This window comes from Pongo pygmaeus, chromosome 1, assembly GCF_028885625.2.
Source record: "Pongo pygmaeus isolate AG05252 chromosome 1, NHGRI_mPonPyg2-v2.0_pri, whole genome shotgun sequence".
NCBI classification, from domain to species: domain Eukaryota; kingdom Metazoa; phylum Chordata; class Mammalia; order Primates; family Hominidae; genus Pongo; species Pongo pygmaeus.
The window spans coordinates 109,379,108-109,397,199 of NC_072373.2; the positions used below are offsets into that span (position 1 = coordinate 109,379,108).

The 18,092-nt window shown below is 41.8% G+C and overlaps 1 protein-coding gene across 14 annotated transcripts in view; it reads right to left on the minus strand.

Moving 5' to 3' along the window:
• The window catches only part of LOC129030855 (myomegalin), a 226,010-nt gene that overhangs the window by 141,799 nt on the left and 66,119 nt on the right, over positions 1-18,092 (minus strand). For all 14 annotated transcript variants that reach the window (XM_063651409.1, XM_063651410.1, XM_054476702.2 and 11 more), the window contains exon 4: positions 3,943-4,053. In XM_063651409.1, the coding sequence (XP_063507479.1) occupies positions 3,943-4,053 (111 nt within the window). The remainder of the gene's footprint in view (positions 1-3,942; positions 4,054-18,092) is intronic.

Sequence of the window (18,092 nt, forward strand, 5' to 3'; positions counted from 1 at the left end):
AAGAAGTGTCCTTCCAACGCTAAAGAAAAAAAATCAGAATCAAGAAAATTCTGTTTCTTAGCAACAGAAAAATCAAACTTCTGTTACTAAGTTTGGTAACAGAACAGTACTCTAAATTATCCTCTGAACCACCTGATTTACCATGTGATGCTGGGCACATTACCCATGATGTCTCTTCACCAACATTGCTGCTAGTTAATCTTCCTAATCTTGTGGGATCACGATATGAATAACAAGAATGAACATAAGACACACCTGTGGGAATTATGAGGGTGAGATTATAAAGAGTCAAACCTCGTCCCCATATTTAAATTTCATAATAACTATAACTACTAGTAGAAATATAACTACTACCTTCTCATATATATGTGATGTTATTAAGTTTACAAAGTGTTTTGATATATTTTCTTATTTCATCTTCATGGCTGCTATTTATTCATAGAAAAAGTAATTCTCAGTATCTGTAGCATTATTGTTAATGCCAATCCTACAAAGGCTGGAACATTCTCAGAGAGGCTAACTAACTTGCCTAACTAAGTCTCCTGGTTGACAATAGGTCTTAATGCAGTGTTTTCAGAATCCCTTGTTCTTACATCAAAACAGAACTGTGGCTGGGTGTGGTGGCTCATGCCTGTAATCCCAGCTTTTTAGGAGGCCAAGGTGGGAAGATCACTTGAGCCCAGGAATTTGAGACCAGCCTGGGCAACATAGTGAGAACTCAATCTCTGCCAAACACACACACACACACACACACACACACACACACACACAAATAATTAGCCAGGTGTGGTGGCACACCTGTGGTCCCAGCTACTTGGGAGGCTGGGGTGGGAAGATCACTTGAGCCCAGGAGGTCAAGGCTGCAGTGAGTCATGATGGTGCCATTGCACTCCAGCCTGGGTGGCAGCGTGAGACCCTGTCTCAAAAAAATAAAATAAACCAGAACTGCTCTAGTTCCTATCAATCCCTCATCATGACATAGTGTGATAAACTAATTTCAACTCTGAATGATTGATAATGGCTTTATGTGTTCTGTTTCCCAAGTAATAAGAACATTTTAACACAAGCCTTTAGCGCTTTTCAAATAATCATAGCCAAATGAGAAAATTAATATGACAGGCAGATTGAACAAACATTTGGTGAGAAGGAAGAGGAGGGGATACAGTAGTTTGAGATCCCTCAAATCATACGATGCAGTAGCTGCCTGACAACTCTGCTCACACGTAACACTAGATAGAGACAGGGCCATATCTACTTCCTGTATGGGACCCATGGCAATACTAGAGTCTAGCAAAAGGGTTGTCCTCTCTGCATGTGACAATATGCTGTGTTCCACTCCCCCCACATACACCTTGTGCAGCTCCAATAATCTCATTTATCACACTTCTCCAGGTGAGAAATCGTGCCTTCTCACACCCCACCCATAGTTGTTTCCTAAAGATCTTTCGCTAGGGCGGAGCAGAGAGTGAGACCAAATGATTCAGACAGCCATCTGATTCAAGCTTAAAAAAAAAAAAGTCCTGGTGGGGCACAGTGGTTCACGCCTGTAATCCCAGTACTTTGGGAGGCTGAGGCAGGCAGATCGCCTGAGGTCAGGAGTTCGAGACCAGCCTGGCCAACATGGTAAAACCCCGTCTCTACTAAAAATACAAAAATTAGCCAGGTGTGGTAGCAGGCGTCTGTAGTCCCAGCTACTCCGGAGAATTGCTTGAACCCAGGAGGCGGAGGTTGCAGTGAGCTGAGATCATGCCACTGCCCTCTAGCCTGGGCGACAGAGTGAGACTCTGTCTCGAAACAACAACAACAACAACAACAAAATCCTTTCCCTCAAATTACCTAAGAAATTGTCGTTTCCTTCTTTGCCTTGAAGACAGTTAATGGGGAAAGTTCCTCACTCTGCACAGTGAACAAATCCATCCACTATTCCTACCCTAAGGCAAAACCTCCCACTCATCCTCCGTCTCTCACCATCTCTCTGTCACCAACCCTCACTTGGCAATATCCTTCTTGACACCTGGCAGCTCCAGTGAGGCACACTCATTATATAGCCACATAAAAGATAAAAGGTGAATCTGGACCAACTTCTGGAAAATTTGGACTTAAAACATGGAAATGCAGGAGAGACAAGAAATAGAGTTAAGTCCCCCAGATTTAGCTATACACATTAATTGAATTAACTAAATAATCATTTGAGTCTCATAGACACCAGCTATTTCCCTGATCCAAGATGTTATCTAGCAGCCTGTAATGCTTCCCAGTCATCCTCTTGACAGGACAGGGCACACATAGAAAATAGTATTTGTATAGTCCGCTGGCGTAAAAAGTTGGAGAGTTAGAATCTCTGATAAGGTCAGAGGCAACCGGTCCCCGGTCACCTGGGCCACTTCAGGTCCTGCTTGTCCAGACACAGAGAGGGCTGAGGAAACCAATATTGTGGTGACCAGCTACGAGGCTTAATTCTCATAACCCATAGCCCAATGTCCTCTCATCAAGGTGCTGTCCTATCTCACCCACAGCTCAGCCAATCCAATAGGTCTTCCTTCCTCACCCCCATCACTGACCTGTCAATCAAGACAGCCCTCCCATCCAAGGAAGAGGCCATTTCCCCTCCCACTCCATCCAGGCCAACTGCTATCCCACAGGTTACTCTCTTCTTCGTTCTAAGGCAAGCTATTCCAAAGACTAAAAATGCCTAAGATTCTGTCTTAAAAGGTTATCTGCATAGTCATCTTCAAAAGCAAACATGAATTTCTCAAGGAACAGAAACACCCTTAGCCCCTGCCCTTTTCTCCATAGCATCATTCTCTGCCCCACCAAGCTGGAGCTAGGAGGGGACTTTCTCTAGGAGAGGTATGACCTGGAGATGATCTGCTTCAGAGTCACCTCAGGGATCTTGCTTAAAAATGCATATTTTCCCAGGCAAAGTGGCTCATGCCTATAATACCAACAACTGTAGAGGCTGAGGTGGGAGGATCTAAAGGCCAGGAGTTTGAGACCAGCCTGGACAACATAGTGTCACCCCTTTGGTATGAATTTTTTTTTTTTTTTTTGAGACAGACTCTTGCTCTGTCACCTAGGCTGGAGTGTAGTGGCGCAATCCTGTTTCACTGCAACCTCCGCCTCCTGGGTTCAAGCAATTCTCCTGCCTCTGCCTCCCAAGTAACTTGGACTACAGGCATATGCCACCACACCTGCTAATTTTTGTACTTTTTAAGTAGAGATGGAGTTTCACCGCGTTGGCCAGGCTGGTCTCGAATTCCTGACCTCAAGCCTTCTGTCTGCCTTGGCTTCCCAAAGTGCTGGGATTACAGGCATGAGCCACTGTGCCCTGCCAATTTTTTTTCTTTTTTAAATTATCTGGGCCTGGTGTCCTGTGCCTGTGGTCCCAGCTGCTCAGGAGGCTGAGCCAGAAGGCATCACTTGAGCCCAAGAGTTGGTGGCTGCAGTGCTATGATGGTGACACTGCACTCCAGCCTAAGCAAGAGGGCAAGACCTGTTTCTAAAATAAACAAATTTTAAAAATGCAAATATCCACCCCAGCCCCACCCTCCACCCCCAGCTTCCCCCACATTACTAAGGAATCCCTAGGAATCCCTCGGAATCCCTAGGGTGAGGCATGGAATCTACATTTTAAACCAGCTCTCAAGGTGACTGTTCCGCACAGTTCCACGTCAGTGTTTGAGAAAGCCTCTGATTTATTCCAGCCCTCTTTCTTTACAGAGAAGGAAAGCAGAAAGCAGGCACCAGAGAGGTGAAATGAGCTTGTCCAAGGTCACAGGTTGTTAAGGTGACCAGAGCTGGATGAAACCCCACCTCTCTCGCTGACTAGCACAGCACTAGCTAGGAAGAGCCTAGAATAGCGACCGACTGGCAGGCCAAACCGTCCCCTGCCCCTGCCCCTGCCCCTGCCCCTGCCCCGGAGAAGCAGGCCCCTGCACTCACCCGCTTGTAGATGTCCTCCCGGCTGGCCTCATACTTCTGTTGCATGCGCTCCTCCAGGAAGTAGATGCGCAGCTTGAGGCTGAAGTTCTCCTTCTTCAGGTCATTGAGGTGCTGGGACAGAGTGCGATATCCATTAGACATGATGGGCAACCCATGGGGAGGAGCGTGCCTGATTGCCCCCTCAACCCAGGAACATGGTGCAGCTGCACCGCAGCATGAAGCCAGCCGGCTGGGATGCTGCTGAGGCTGTGGACCGAGAGGCTGGGGCTACGGCGACATGGCCCCTATTGCTGGAGCTCCCTCTGGGACTCGGGACTGGGCTCACCGCTCTGGGTGCTGGAGCACAGCACACTTTCCTTTTTTACCTCAGGGAGATATTTGCGGAATCCCTGACAGAGGAACATGCTGCGTGAACTCAGACACAAGTGGTGTAACCCGACTCCAAGCCAGGACTCTGCTGTCACCCTCCTGGAGCCTCCCAGGCCCAACTGTAGGCAGTTAACAGCTTCTCGGAAAAGAGAGACTGACCCCCAAGAGCTTCCAGGAAAGGGGGAGGGGAGCAATTCAAGGTGACAGACAGTCGGTTTGCAAAGAAGAGAAGGAAATAAAGGTTGGGGAGGGGGTATTTAAATGACTTGTGGCTGATTTGGACTATAAGACTGAAAGGAGTGTGGCCAGAAGCAAGAAATAAGGTTGCTATAGAAAAGACCACATGTACATAAAATGGCCCACAAAGGTAACCGCATGTCAAATATCCCCTTTCTGTCCAGTGCAAATCTTAAAGAGCTTCTAACCAGAGGAGTTTCAATTTGCTTTGATAATCCAGAGCTCACCTCTAATGAGTTCCTTTGCAGTTTTCAGCCCCAAGCTTTTTGAGCTCTGAGGCAGTTCAACTAATAGCCTTTATTGTCATGAGCCTTCCCCCGAAACACACCATGGCTACCCGCAAAGAAAGAACAAATCTTCTAGCTCAGTGGAATCTTTGCAGACTCTTTACCAGTTACAAAGCTCAGAAAGAGGCAGGGTCAAGGGATCCTCCCTCCATGGAAGAAGGGATGGGCAGAAGAGAGTGTAGGAGGATGACAGAGAGGGAGCCGTCATCCTGGAGCCCAAAGATTTCAGGCAGTCACTGGTTCTTAACTCTGGCACCTGCCAAGTGGAGCCGGGCACTCATCACCAGATCTTGCTCCTAAAGTAATTTAAGATCCTTGAGTGACAGCTGCAACATTAGCAGGAAGTATTATTTATACCACATTACATTGAAGGTGACAGGAGACAACCCCACAGCACAGATAACAAACACGGATTCTTGGTGGCAATAATATTAGGTTGAAAAAAATATATTAACATCCAAGATAAAGGAAACTACAAAATTTACACTTAGTTCAAGCCCTCATTTTCTCCCCAACCTACCTGCTTTTCATTCTTCCAATTCCTTCTCAAACCTTCATAATCATTCCAGTCAACAACTCCTGAGTACTCACCAGGTAGGACACTGGGCATGAGGGATATGTAGATCAAGAATGTCCCAACCCTCAAAGAGCTATGTGGTCATACAGCTGGCCATGATATGTTAAGATATGTGTTTTACATTATGATCTTCCAAACCTGTGTTTTTCAACTTTTACATGTTACATTGCCATCTAGTACATATGCATACACTCTTAACTGAAGTAAATGTTTCAAAAAGTAATTGTCACCATCACTATGTGTGATGTACTCTGATATTTCCTATTTCTTTTTCTGGGAGTGACCCACCAGATGGATTTCATGACCCACTAATAAGTTTCAGCCTGAGTTTAAAAAACGTTGACTCTGGGGGAGCCTGTAAGAAAGAGTAGTCAGTTCTCACTGGGGTGACCAGAGAAAGCTTCATTAGGAGTTGAATTTGCACTTTGCCTTGAAAGATAGAAAATGTTTGAGTGGATAAAGTGGCCTCAGGAGGGCATAATTAGAGCAAAGCATTCTCCCAAACAGATTTAGATTATAAATAGGCAAAATAGGCAAGCCCAAATATTTACCATTTGAAAAAAAAAAACTACACATTTAAAATCCATTTAACTATTTTCACTAAATCTGAATTCTTAGAATAAGAGAATGCCAATTAGGCTTAGTTAGAGACAGTGAAGAAAAAAGTCTAAGTTAAAACAACTCAAAATATCCTTTTCCATTCCCAGTTCTCTTACTAAATAGCTTTGTTATAGACCATTTCTCTAGAGGCCTAACTGTCCTCACTTAAAAAATGAAATGGCTTTAAAAATTGGTGATTTTATTTTATTTTTTTTGAGACGGAGTCTTGCTCTGTTGTCTAGGCTGGAGTGCAGTGGTGCAATCTCAGCTCACTGCAACCTCCACCTCCCAGGTTCAAGCCATTCTCCTGCTTCAGCCTCCCAAGTAGCTGGGACTACAGGTGCCCGCCACTATGCCCGGCTAATTTTTCATAGTTTTAGGAGAGATGGGGTTTCACAGCGTTAGCCAGGATGGTCTCGATCTCCTGACCTCGTGATCCGCCCGCCTTGGCCTCCCAAAGTGCTGGGATTACAGGCATGAGCCACCGCGTCCGGCCAAAATCAGTGATTTTTAAGGCCCTTTCCTGGTCTAAGCTCTTCAAGGTGATAACCCAGTTATTATCACCTCCATTTTGCTCAAGGGTAGCCAGGCTGCCAGAGTCTAGATAAGTGTTTAACCATGCTTTGGCTGTCTACTTAGATTCCTTTATCAGGTAAGATAATTTCATAAAAGTTTTACAGGAAGTAAAACTGCGTATGAATCCCGGGTATTCTTATGCATCCTAGATTTCTGTTGGACATTTATGCCTATTTCCTCCATGATATCTTGTTCTTCTGTCTCTCTGGCTCCTTTTCTGTGTTTTTTGCCAGCTCCTGAAAGTGGGTACTTAAATGATGGTAAGTCCTTAGGCTTCTACTTTTTTTCTCTTCACATTTTTATCCATGGAGGTTTTATCCACTTTTAGGGCTACACTTTCACCTTCGAAACAACTCCCAAATCTCCAACCAAGTCTTCTCACCCAAGATCTAGCCGTACATATTCAACTCTTGGCTTAGATCATTCAACTTGAATGTTCCCAAATTCCACCCAAGCAAAGCCTTTCCTATTACCCTAGCCTGGAAAGACTTCTTCCTCTTTTGAACTCTAAGGCAGATATTAACATTCAACACGTGTTCATATGCTGCCTTATGATGTGGCTCTTGTTATCTTGAAGGGTTATTTACACCTTTTAAGAGTTATGTGACTTTTTGTGTGTTTGATCTTTCCAACTGGTCTGAAGCTGCCCAAGGAAAAAGTCAATGACCAACTAATACGTCTTCATAAACTCCTACAGCTTCCATAACAACCTGAGACCTCTCCAACAGCATTCATCCCATTGTGCTGTCACAGTCTGTTTACGATGACCTCAACCGGGCTAGAGTGTTTTGAGAGCTGACAAGGCATATTTCGTGTGCTTGTATTCTTGTTGCATAGTATTCAGGAAGCACTCCCTAAATATTTGTGGAATCAATGAACAGGAAAATATTCCATAAACATCGTACGTTTTGCTTTGTTATATATGGGCTGGCTCACCTGTATTATTCTCATAGATTTCCAATAATATGAAAAAGGTTTGTTTTAATAGTCCCAAAGAAACTATATTTGGTAGAACACTTATTCTAGAATAGGTAGAAAAATGACGTTTTGTTCACTTACATTTCTAAGTTTACATGCCCACCCTGATCTTTTCCCTGAACTCCAACTGATATCTGACTGTCTAGCAGAAATCTCTGCTTGAATTTAGACATCACATCCTCGTGATATCTAAAACTGAACTCCCGATCTTTCCCAGTAAACATGCTCCTCCCTCACTACACCTTTTTTCAATTTGTAACAACTCAGTATTTTCAGATTTTTGAGCCCAAACCTTTGAATCATTCTTGATTAATTCTCTCTCCTACATATCATCTGTCTGCAAATCTTACTATGTATATTATACATAATAGTATCTATATAAATAACATATATGGTAGTATAATATATATGTTGTAGCTGGTGTATTATGTAGATAATATATATTATACTATATTACATATACTATTATACTACCATATCTGTATTTTGTATATATGTTATACTACCACTACTGCCACTGGTATTTCTACCACCCTGATCCACAGTACCGCCATCTTTTCCTTACATGATCTGAATAGCCCCTTAACTGGTGTTCCTGCTCCCACTCTCGTTCCCTTGTAGTCTATTCTCAGCACAGCAGCCACAGTGACCCTTTCAAAATACGTCGGATTACTCCTTTGCTGGAGAGCCCCCTGGCTTCCCATCTAACTTAGAGTGAAAGGTGATGTCCCTTCACCAGACTGCAAGGCCTGAGGTCCTACACCCTCTTCTTGCCTCTCCTGTTACCTCCTCTGCTTCTTCCTACCACTCTCCCTCTGTTCTCTGCTCTAGCCACACTGTTTCTCTTTGTTATTTCTCAAAAGCAGGAAGCAAGAGAAGTTTCTTTTCCGAGGCCTTTGAACTTGTTGACCCTTCTGCCTGGCTGCTCTGTCTCTAGGTAGGTGTATGATTCTCTCCTCACCTTCTTCGTCTTTGATTGAATGTCACCTTCTTGGTGAAGTGAATACTCTATTTAGGCACCCTGTGCCTCATCCCAGCTCTCCGAATCCCCCTTCATTGTTTTTTATTCCGTAGCACTATCACCTTCTAAAATACATTTTCTTATTTATTTTGTTTCTTGTCTGTCTCTCCCCACCAGCATGTAAACTTCCTGAGAAAAGTGGGATGTTTTCTTGGTTTGTTCACTGCTGTGTCACCAGTGCCCAGAAAGGTGCCTGACACACAGCTGGTGCTCAATAAATATTTGTTGAATTAAAGAATGGATGAGTAATTAACCTGCTGATTTATTTCTCATTGGATTAATACAACTTAATCGACACACAAGATTATGTAGGTGTTTTAGGATAAAAAGCATACCTAATAGCATTCCTCCTTATAAAAAGATTATAAGTAAAATAAATTATTCTAACAGACTCATTTTAATACACCATGCAGAATCGGGACTTTCTACAACAGTTCTGAACAAATATGGAATCATATATGACAAATTATAAAGGACAATATGAACTGTACAAATAGTAAAAACTGGGCCAGGCGCGGTGGCTCATGCCTGTAATCCCAGCACTTTGGGAGGCCCAGGTGAGCGGATTGCATGAGGTCAGGAGTTCAAGACCAGCCTGGTCAACATGGTGAAACTCCGTCTCTACTAAAAATACAAAAATTAGCCGGGCGTGGTGGTATGTTCCTGCAGTCCCAGCTACTCGGGAGGCTGAGGCATGAGGATTGCTTGAACCTGGAAGGTAGAGGTTGCAGTGAGCGGAGATCATGCCACTGCACTCCAGCGTGGGTGACAGAGCAAGACTCCATCTCAAAAAAAAAAAAAAAAAGTAAAAACTATAAAAATTAGGAAGGAGAGTTTGCCAGAGAAGGTACCACAGAGAATTGGCACTTTAGCTCATCTCAAAGGATGAGTTGAGCTTGGATAGGCAGTGGGGAGAGCACAAGGCAGTCCAGGCAGGTGGAACATGAGCGAAAGGGCAGAGTGCCCACCAGGCCAAAGCAAAGGGCACATACTATCCTGAAATAGGCCACAGAGATGAGGGGAAATAAGAAGCCGTCTCAGGGAGATCTTGAAAGCCAGGGTGAGAAGCCTGGAGTTTGCCCCTCCAAGAACCTGGCTGTCAATCTGGATAAGAGTGAGGGGAAGGGAAGTGGAGGTGGGGAGGAGGGCAGTGGAGGTTGGGGGGGGGCCAGGAACTGCTGACTGGGAAGATTATTTTCTTTGTGTATTGCTTAGGTTTCGTTTTACTTATTTGTTTTCTTGCAGCTTTAACAAACATCAGCGCTGCATGTGCAAACTTGGAAAAGAAAAAAAAAAAGCTTTAACAAACAAAAACACACATACCTGAGATGCACACGGCAACCTACTAGCTCACAGCAAACAGGCCTGTATGTTGATAACCCCTGCATTGCTTAGGAAATAAAACACTGCAGATTCTTGAGCAAGGCGAAGTGCTTCTATCTTTGTTCTTCCTTTTTCTCCTAGTACATATAACATCTTTACTATGGTCTCAGAATGTTTCTTCCAAACCTTAATGGCTCTCCCCTTCTTTTTCCTTAATTTCTTCATTCCACCCCTGGAATAACGTTCTAGTCCAGACTAAAAATACGACGTAAATAAAGACTCAATCAATGCCAACAGTAGGAGGAGGATTACCACCCAGCTGTTGCCTGTCATGCCCCATTAACACAACCAACTGTCAAGTCTGCCTTTAAAAAAACCCAGCTTGACATTTGCTTAATCATATTCAGACCCCCCAGCTAGCTCATATAATGGATGTACTTGAAAACATATGAATTTTTTACCAATCTTTCTCCTAAAAATAAAGCTTCACTAACAAAAAATGATTAATCTTCTTAATGGACACATTCTTTTCAAATATAATCAAACTTCCACAATTTTAACTGTACTAATTTGATATCTGTGGATAATTCTTATCTTTACCTTCCTTGAAAATAAAAATATCTTAAAAATAAGTTAATATGGCAAATAGAAGAACAGAAGAGTAGTGCTTTAAGTAACCCTTGACACTTTACATCAATTTACACATAGACAATAAATATGATCACTATCATACATATTTATCTAGGGTGGGTAGCATGGAACTGTGAAAAGAGCAATAGCTTTGAACCGTGAAGACCAGCGTTCAAATCTCGGCTTTCCTTTTTTCTCATTGGGTCATTTTGGGGAAACTACTTAATGGTTAAGTATAGGAAAGCAGTCAGAAGACTGGGATCTGGGCAGGATACTAAGAAGGTTGCAACTGTATCTGTAATGCTAACTTTTGTTTTTTCACCTGAGGCAAATAAACTAAAAATAATGTTTTCTAACATTTTGATATTCAATACATGGACAAGTGTTTAATTATTCTTTGTATATTCCTGTTGTTTGTAAAACAGATTATAATTTTTAAAACTATTTTAAAGGGAATGAAAGTAGGAATTACAGGGAGGCAGTTATCAATTAGATATAAGGATGAATTCTCCAGTAGAGTTAGATGTAATAAAGATATTGCCACACTCTATCCATATGTTTATACATCAAATTTTTACTGAGTACATACATCATGAGACAGACTAAACTTCCTGTCACAAAAGGGGCTTGACCAAAACTCAAGAATCACCTTTCAGGGATACTGTTAAAAGTTTTCCCACATCAGGTAGGAGCTAGCTCTAGAGGGCTTTTAAGATCTTTGGCCATCCCAAAATTCTATGCTTGAAACACATTTTCTCATAGAAACACTCCTACCAAAGGCCAGCGAGAGAGCTATCACTTCGTAAAGAATTTCAGAATGCCCACCAGCTCTCCTGCAGCCCTAAAAGGTAACGAGAGTCTACCTGTTCAGACTGAGAGCTCTGGCTGCCTGTGCTACAGAAGCAGTAAGTGCACGTAAAGGACACCATATTTCTAAGACAAAAGCAGTAACAATGACTCAAGGATGATGCCCAGTAGACGATTTAACCTATAACTTTGCTAATTGTCATATTTTCAAAACTGCCCTATGGGAAGGGTACAGAAATGTCTGGAGAGTATTTCCTGCTTTTTAGCACCCAGGGAACTACAACCAGGAGCCCAACTTATTTTGGATTGGGGATGGGGATAGACAAGAAGAGATGGGGCAGGAAGAAGAGAGGGCTGGTTCATTTTACATACACGTATTTTATTTATAATGCATCCCTGTGTCTAGGTGTCTCTATGCTGTTCTCATAAAATCTGAATTGTACAAATAAAAACTTTAATTCCTGGCTGTTTTGAATGACTTGGGCCTGTATTACAAAATTAATCAGATACAATTATACTGTCTTCACAACAACAATCATCTACATTGGATTTGACAATGTACAAAATACTTCCATGTGTATTATTTCATTTATCTTTACCACAACCTTTGAAGTAGGAAGACATGATGATCCCTATTTTACTGCCTAGGACAGAGAGACATCAGGAGGTTAACTGACTTGTTCACTGAGAAAGTGGAGGAGCACAGACTATAACTCCAACAGTTTGAGCCCATACTGCATACGCATCAGGGCCTTAAACATGAGACTGTATGACCCTTCTGAGCCTGGGATTCACTTGCAACTGATAAGGTATTCCCTCTTCTACTTCAGGCCCCCCATAACTTTTCAAAAAGTATCCTTCACTGTAAATAATCTTCCTGGTGGTGACCCTAAAGGATCTGACCACCTGGATCTATGTAAAAAAAAAAAAAAAATTGTTTTCTTCATTTTCAAGATGAATAAACTAAAGTTGGCTCTCAAAGGGTTAAACAAAGAGTTACCATGTGACCTAGCAATTCCTTTCCTAGTTATACACCCAAGAAAATTGAAAACATATGGCCACACGAAATCTTTTATACAAATGTTCATAGCAGCGTTACTCATAATAGCCAAAATTGTAAGTATTTCAAATGTCCTTCAACTGATGAATGGATAAACAAAATTTAGCATATCCAAATCATAGAATATTACTCAGCCATAAAAAGGAATGAAGTACTGATACATGCTACAACATAAATGACCTTGACAACATTATACAATAATGTGAAAGAAGCCAGACACAAAAGGTCACATACTGTATAATTCCATTTATATGAAATGTCCAGAATAGGCAAATCCAGGGAGAAAGTAGATTAGTGGTTTCCAGGAACCAGGGAGAGGGAAACCGGGAAGTGAGTGTTAATGAGTATGAGGTTTCCTATTGGAGTGAGAAACACGTACTGGAATTAGACAGTGGTGATGGTTGCACAACTCTGTGAATATACTAAAATCATAGAATTGTATGATTTAAGAAGGTGAGCTGTATAGTGTGTTAATCGTTTGAATAAAGCTTTGTTTTTAAAAGAAGAAGACAAAGAAATAAACCAAAGCTGAGAGAAGTAACTAACCCAATCCTTTATCTTTTATAAGAGTTTTTTTTAATGATAAAGATTCAGTTAAAGTCCAATTTGATTCAATTCAGTTAAAGGTAAATGGCTTAGAATGAATCACGTCTAAATATTCTGTATACCAATCCTACCTATATTACAGGGCCCTAAAAGAAGGATCAGACGAAGTATCCTCTAAGTGGCTCTCAGTAATGAATATTCACAGATTAAGTTTTATAAAAACGTAAAGTTTTGTGATAACCCTCAGATAAAACAGAAACATATGATCTATGTTTTGACATAAAACATACGTATTTGGCCTGTTCTGAAAAATATGTATAACTTTCACACACCACATTCTACCAAGGAAAATGTCAACCAGAGCCAACCAACTTGGTGTTCCACTCATCAACTCTTTTATGCCAATATGGTGTTTCTGCCCTTGTCTCAGAAGCCAACTACTGATACCTGCTTCAGAAAACTGATTATGAATTCCACAAAGTCCTGCTTTTTTCTTTTGGACTGTACAATAAACAAACAAATCACCCTTCTAAAACTCTGTTTCTGAAATTTTAACATAATTCCTGAAGTTCCAGAGTCTCTTAAATGCTAAAATATTAATAATATCATTCCATTTTTTTCCCTAACACTCAGAAGCATACTGATACCCATCCTGTACACAGCCTTTTCTTGCCTGGTAACAAGAGCACTAATGACAGAGCTATTGCATCAGGTTGATTAATAAACCCTGCCTTAGGCAACCTCATCATGCAGATAAAGAACAGGAGTTAAGATGATGTTCCTGCTGCCTTCCCCAACATAGATACACACCCACAACACCCCCAATCCTGTAATAACCAGATGTTATCTTCATCATCACACTAGAGCACTGTAAACCATATCAAAACAAAACAAAACAAATAACAACTTCCCTGGCCACCAAAAATAGATGGCCCAGCCAGAAATAGTGCTGCCAGAGGCAGTTAAATGAACTGCAAGGCGGGAATGACAGTTGAGCTGCAGTGATGTTGGGGCCTCCCAAGGATTACCAGACTCCAAACTAGATTCTCCATCACTTTGGTCCAATCAACATCAGCAGGACTTGGTGTTTGTTCACAATTGGTTCAACTCAGATTATTTGCTGAGCTTCTGGAATTCAGAGAGAGTGACTTATGGGCTCACCTTTTTCTCTAGATTTTAAATAATCCTTTCTCCATTTTTTTCTAGGAGTGAAGGCAATTTTGAAGGCATGACTACGACCTGCTCTGGCCACAAGAGCTAAGAGTTGCCAGGTATGGTGGCTCAAACACTTTGAGACGCCAAGGCAGGAGGATTGCTTGAGGCCAGGAGCTTGAAACCAGCCTGGGCAACACAGTGAGACCCCATCTCTACAAAAAATTAAAAAACAGGCCAGGCGCAGTGGCACTTAGGGAGGCCAAGGTGGGTGGATCACCTGAGGTCGGGAGTTCGAGACCAGCCTGACCAACATGGAGAAACCCCGTCTCTACTAAAAATACAAAGTTTGCCAGTGTGGTGGCGCATGCCTGTAATCCCAGCTACTCAGGAGGCTGAGGCAGGAGAATCACTTGAACCCGAAAGGCGGAGGTTGCAATGAGTGGAGATCACGCCACTGCACTCCAGCCTGCGCAACAAGAGTGAAACTCCATCTCAAATAAATAAATAAATAAAATTTTTAAAAAGTCAAAATTATCCAGGCGTGATGGTATGTTCTTGTAGTCCCAGCTACTCAGAAAGCTGAGATGGGGGATCACTTGACAGGAGGTCAAGGCTGCAGTGAGCCAAGATTGTGCCATTGCACTCAAGTCTGGATGACAGAGCAAGACCATGTCTCAAAAAAAAAGAAACAAAAAAAACAAACCAAGAGTCCACAGTGATACCATGAATGCCCATGGCTGCAACAATAATGCCTTGACCAGAAGTAGGGGGATAAGGGAAAAGACAGAGCCAACATGAACCCCAGTTGACCCTCCCTTGCTCCATCCATGACAGAAAGCCTCCTATTTCTGAATTCACCAGGCTCATGCTGCCTCCAGGACTTTGCATGGGTAGCAGCATTAGCCTAGAATGTCACTTCTCTTTAATTCCCACCCAGCTCTCACTTAACTAATCCCAACTCACCCACAAGGATCTAAGTCAGATATTACCTTCTAAAAGAAACCTATCTGGCCCTATTGCCGGGGCAAGGGCTCCTCCTGAATGCTTCCACAGCACTGCGGACCTACTCTTATTGTGGCCCATTTCACAGTATATTGGGATTATCTGTTTGACTGTCTCCCCAGTAGATCTGGAGTTCCTTAATAACAGGAAGAATCTTCTTTACTTTTCTTCCAAAAACAGAAATCGCTTTACTGTTTTTTGTTTGTGTTGCTGTTGCTTCAATGGTCATAAAAGTACTACATGTGCCTGTTCCAGTTGTTCTCTTTCTCAGTGGAGGGCATAAGCTAGTAGTTGACCAAGCAAGAAAACTTGACATCATTTATTCATCCACAACAAACAAAAAAGAAGAAAAGAAAAGGGCATGCCTACTATGTACCAGGCATTATGCTAATCACTGTATCTAGAAGTGAAAAGACAACCACTGTCCCTGCTATAGTGAGCTCATGTTCTAACAGAAAAGGCAGACTTTGAACAAATAACTCACGTTATTGAAGAGAGAGGTGAAGGTAGTCTGGAAGTTTACAACAAGGTGACAGTGGGTAGGATGTGAGTGAAGAGATGAATTGGTGGTCAGTCATCTTTGGGTTTCTTCAGCCTCACTGGTTCTACATCCAATCAATGGCTTAGCTCTATCAATTCTGCCTCTGAAATTTCTTTCACCTGTCCGTTTCTCTAATTTTTATACTGGCATCTCCACCAACCTTTGCCTGGAATACTGCAACTGTTTACTCTGCCTCTAGACTCCTCCTCCTATGCAGAGTCCATAAGGAAGCCAAAAGGGTCTTTCTAAGAGGAAAATCTGATCATGTCACCTCTCTGTCTAAAAGCTTTCAGCAGTTCCCTTGAGCTCAGATAAAATTTAAAAGCCTTTACGTAACTTGCAAGACTCTGTATGATGACTCCTCTCTCTTTTCTCTGGTTTCAATTCTCTGCATTCCTTACATCCCATTATCTAGGAATACTGACTATGGTTCTTTCTCTCATCTGGATCTTGATTCAAGCTATTTCCTATGCATGGAACATTCTTCATTCTCACACTCCCACCCCCTTATTAGTGGCTAATTCTTATTCCTTCTTCAGGTCCCTGGTTAGATGCAGTTTCCTCTAGGAAACTTTCCCTGAATCCCCCAACCTCTTCAGATTGAGTAAGTACCCAGCTATATATTCCATAGCACTCTTTACTTCTATTACAATAATAATTACATTCTGTTGGAATTTGCTAATCTGTAAACTCTGTGAAGGCAGGAACCATGTTTGCCTATTCAATATTGTATCTGCAATGCTTAAGGTATGCTGCACATAGTAAAAGCACTAGAATATTTTTTCAATGAATAGATAATTAAAATAAATATAATACTCTAAGTTATAAAGAAGGCAATGCCTAATTCCATCATCCGGACATAATCAACATCAATATTTTGGTATGTATCCTTCCAGACATTTCCATCTTTTCGCCCTCAAAAATGAGATCTTATTTTTTGTAATATTCAGTCAAATTGTTGTTGCCGTTGTTTTGTTTAATCTTAAATTTGTTATAATGGACATCCTCCCAAGTCAGTACATTGCTCTATAATGTTCTATTGTATATATATTCCACACTTGAAATAATCCTCACCTTGACTAATATTGTATTGGTATAAAGAATACTGAAATAAACACTCATCCTTGAACATACATTTTCTCTTTTTTTGTTTTTTTTTTTTTTGAGACAGAGTCTAGCTCTGTCACCCAGGCTGGAGTACAGTGGCAATCTCAGCTCACTGCAACGTCTGCCTCCTGGGTTCAAGTGATTCTCCTGCCTCAGCCTCCTGAGTAGCTGGGATTACAGGCGTGCACCACCACACCTGGCTAATTTTTGTATTTTTAGGAGAGACAGGGTTTTACCATGTTGTCCAGGCTGGTCTCGAACTCCTGACCTCAGGTGATCCCCCTGCCTCAGCCTCCCAAAGTGCTGGAATTACAGGCGTGAGCCACCACGCCCGGCCAAAAATACATATTTTCATACATTCATTCTTGATCATTGTGCAACTAACAGCTAGAACATGGCCTGGCACACATGATGCACTCATAAGTGGATGAGTGGATTAACAAACAAATGAATAAGGGGGTCAGCTATCAATAAGCATAATAAAATTGTGGCTAAGAGTTTAGGCACTAGAACCAGTACACTTATGTCCAAATCCCAGCTCCAGCACTTTCCATCAATTACTAGTGTTTTCCTAGCTTCAGTGTCTCTCTCTTTACAAACGAAGACAATGGTTGTACCAACCTCAAAAGACTATTAGGAGAACTGAATAAGATAATAAGGTCAAGTGCATTCTCAGAACTTGGCATACTGTAAGCACTTACAAATATTAATTGGTATCATGATCTTTGTTGTTATTTTTTAAATTTAGTATTGGAATGGAAATTATCATTAGAATGGAAACTTTGCAAAGTCCACAGAAAGAAAGACAGGGCTTCTCTTCAAACAATGGGAGAAGAGAAGAAAACAAGTTTTAATGAGGAGACAGAAAGGAGATAATTTAAAATTACAAAAAGAATGATTCTAATTCAAGTGCTACATTCTCTGTGAAAGTGGTTGCTCTCTTTTCTGTGTTGGTAATCATATCTTTCAGAATGTTCAGGGTTGTCCAACTTTTGTAATTTCATTCTTTTTGATAAAGTTTGTTTATTAATTGCATAACCAATGTAAGCTAATATTTACAACTTTGAAAAGTTTACACACACACACACGCGCACGCACAAATGAGAAAAAATGTTCTATCCCAGTATTTAAGATTTATTTATTTATTTGAGACAGAGTCTCGCTTTGTCGCCCAGGCTGGAGTGCAGTGGCTTGATCTCGGCTCACTGCAACCTCTGCCCTCTGGGTTCAAGCGCTTTTCCTCCCTCAGCCTCCTGAGTAACTGGGATTACAGGCGCGTGCCACCACGCCTAGCTAATTTTTGTATTTTTAATGGAGATGGGGTTTCACCATGT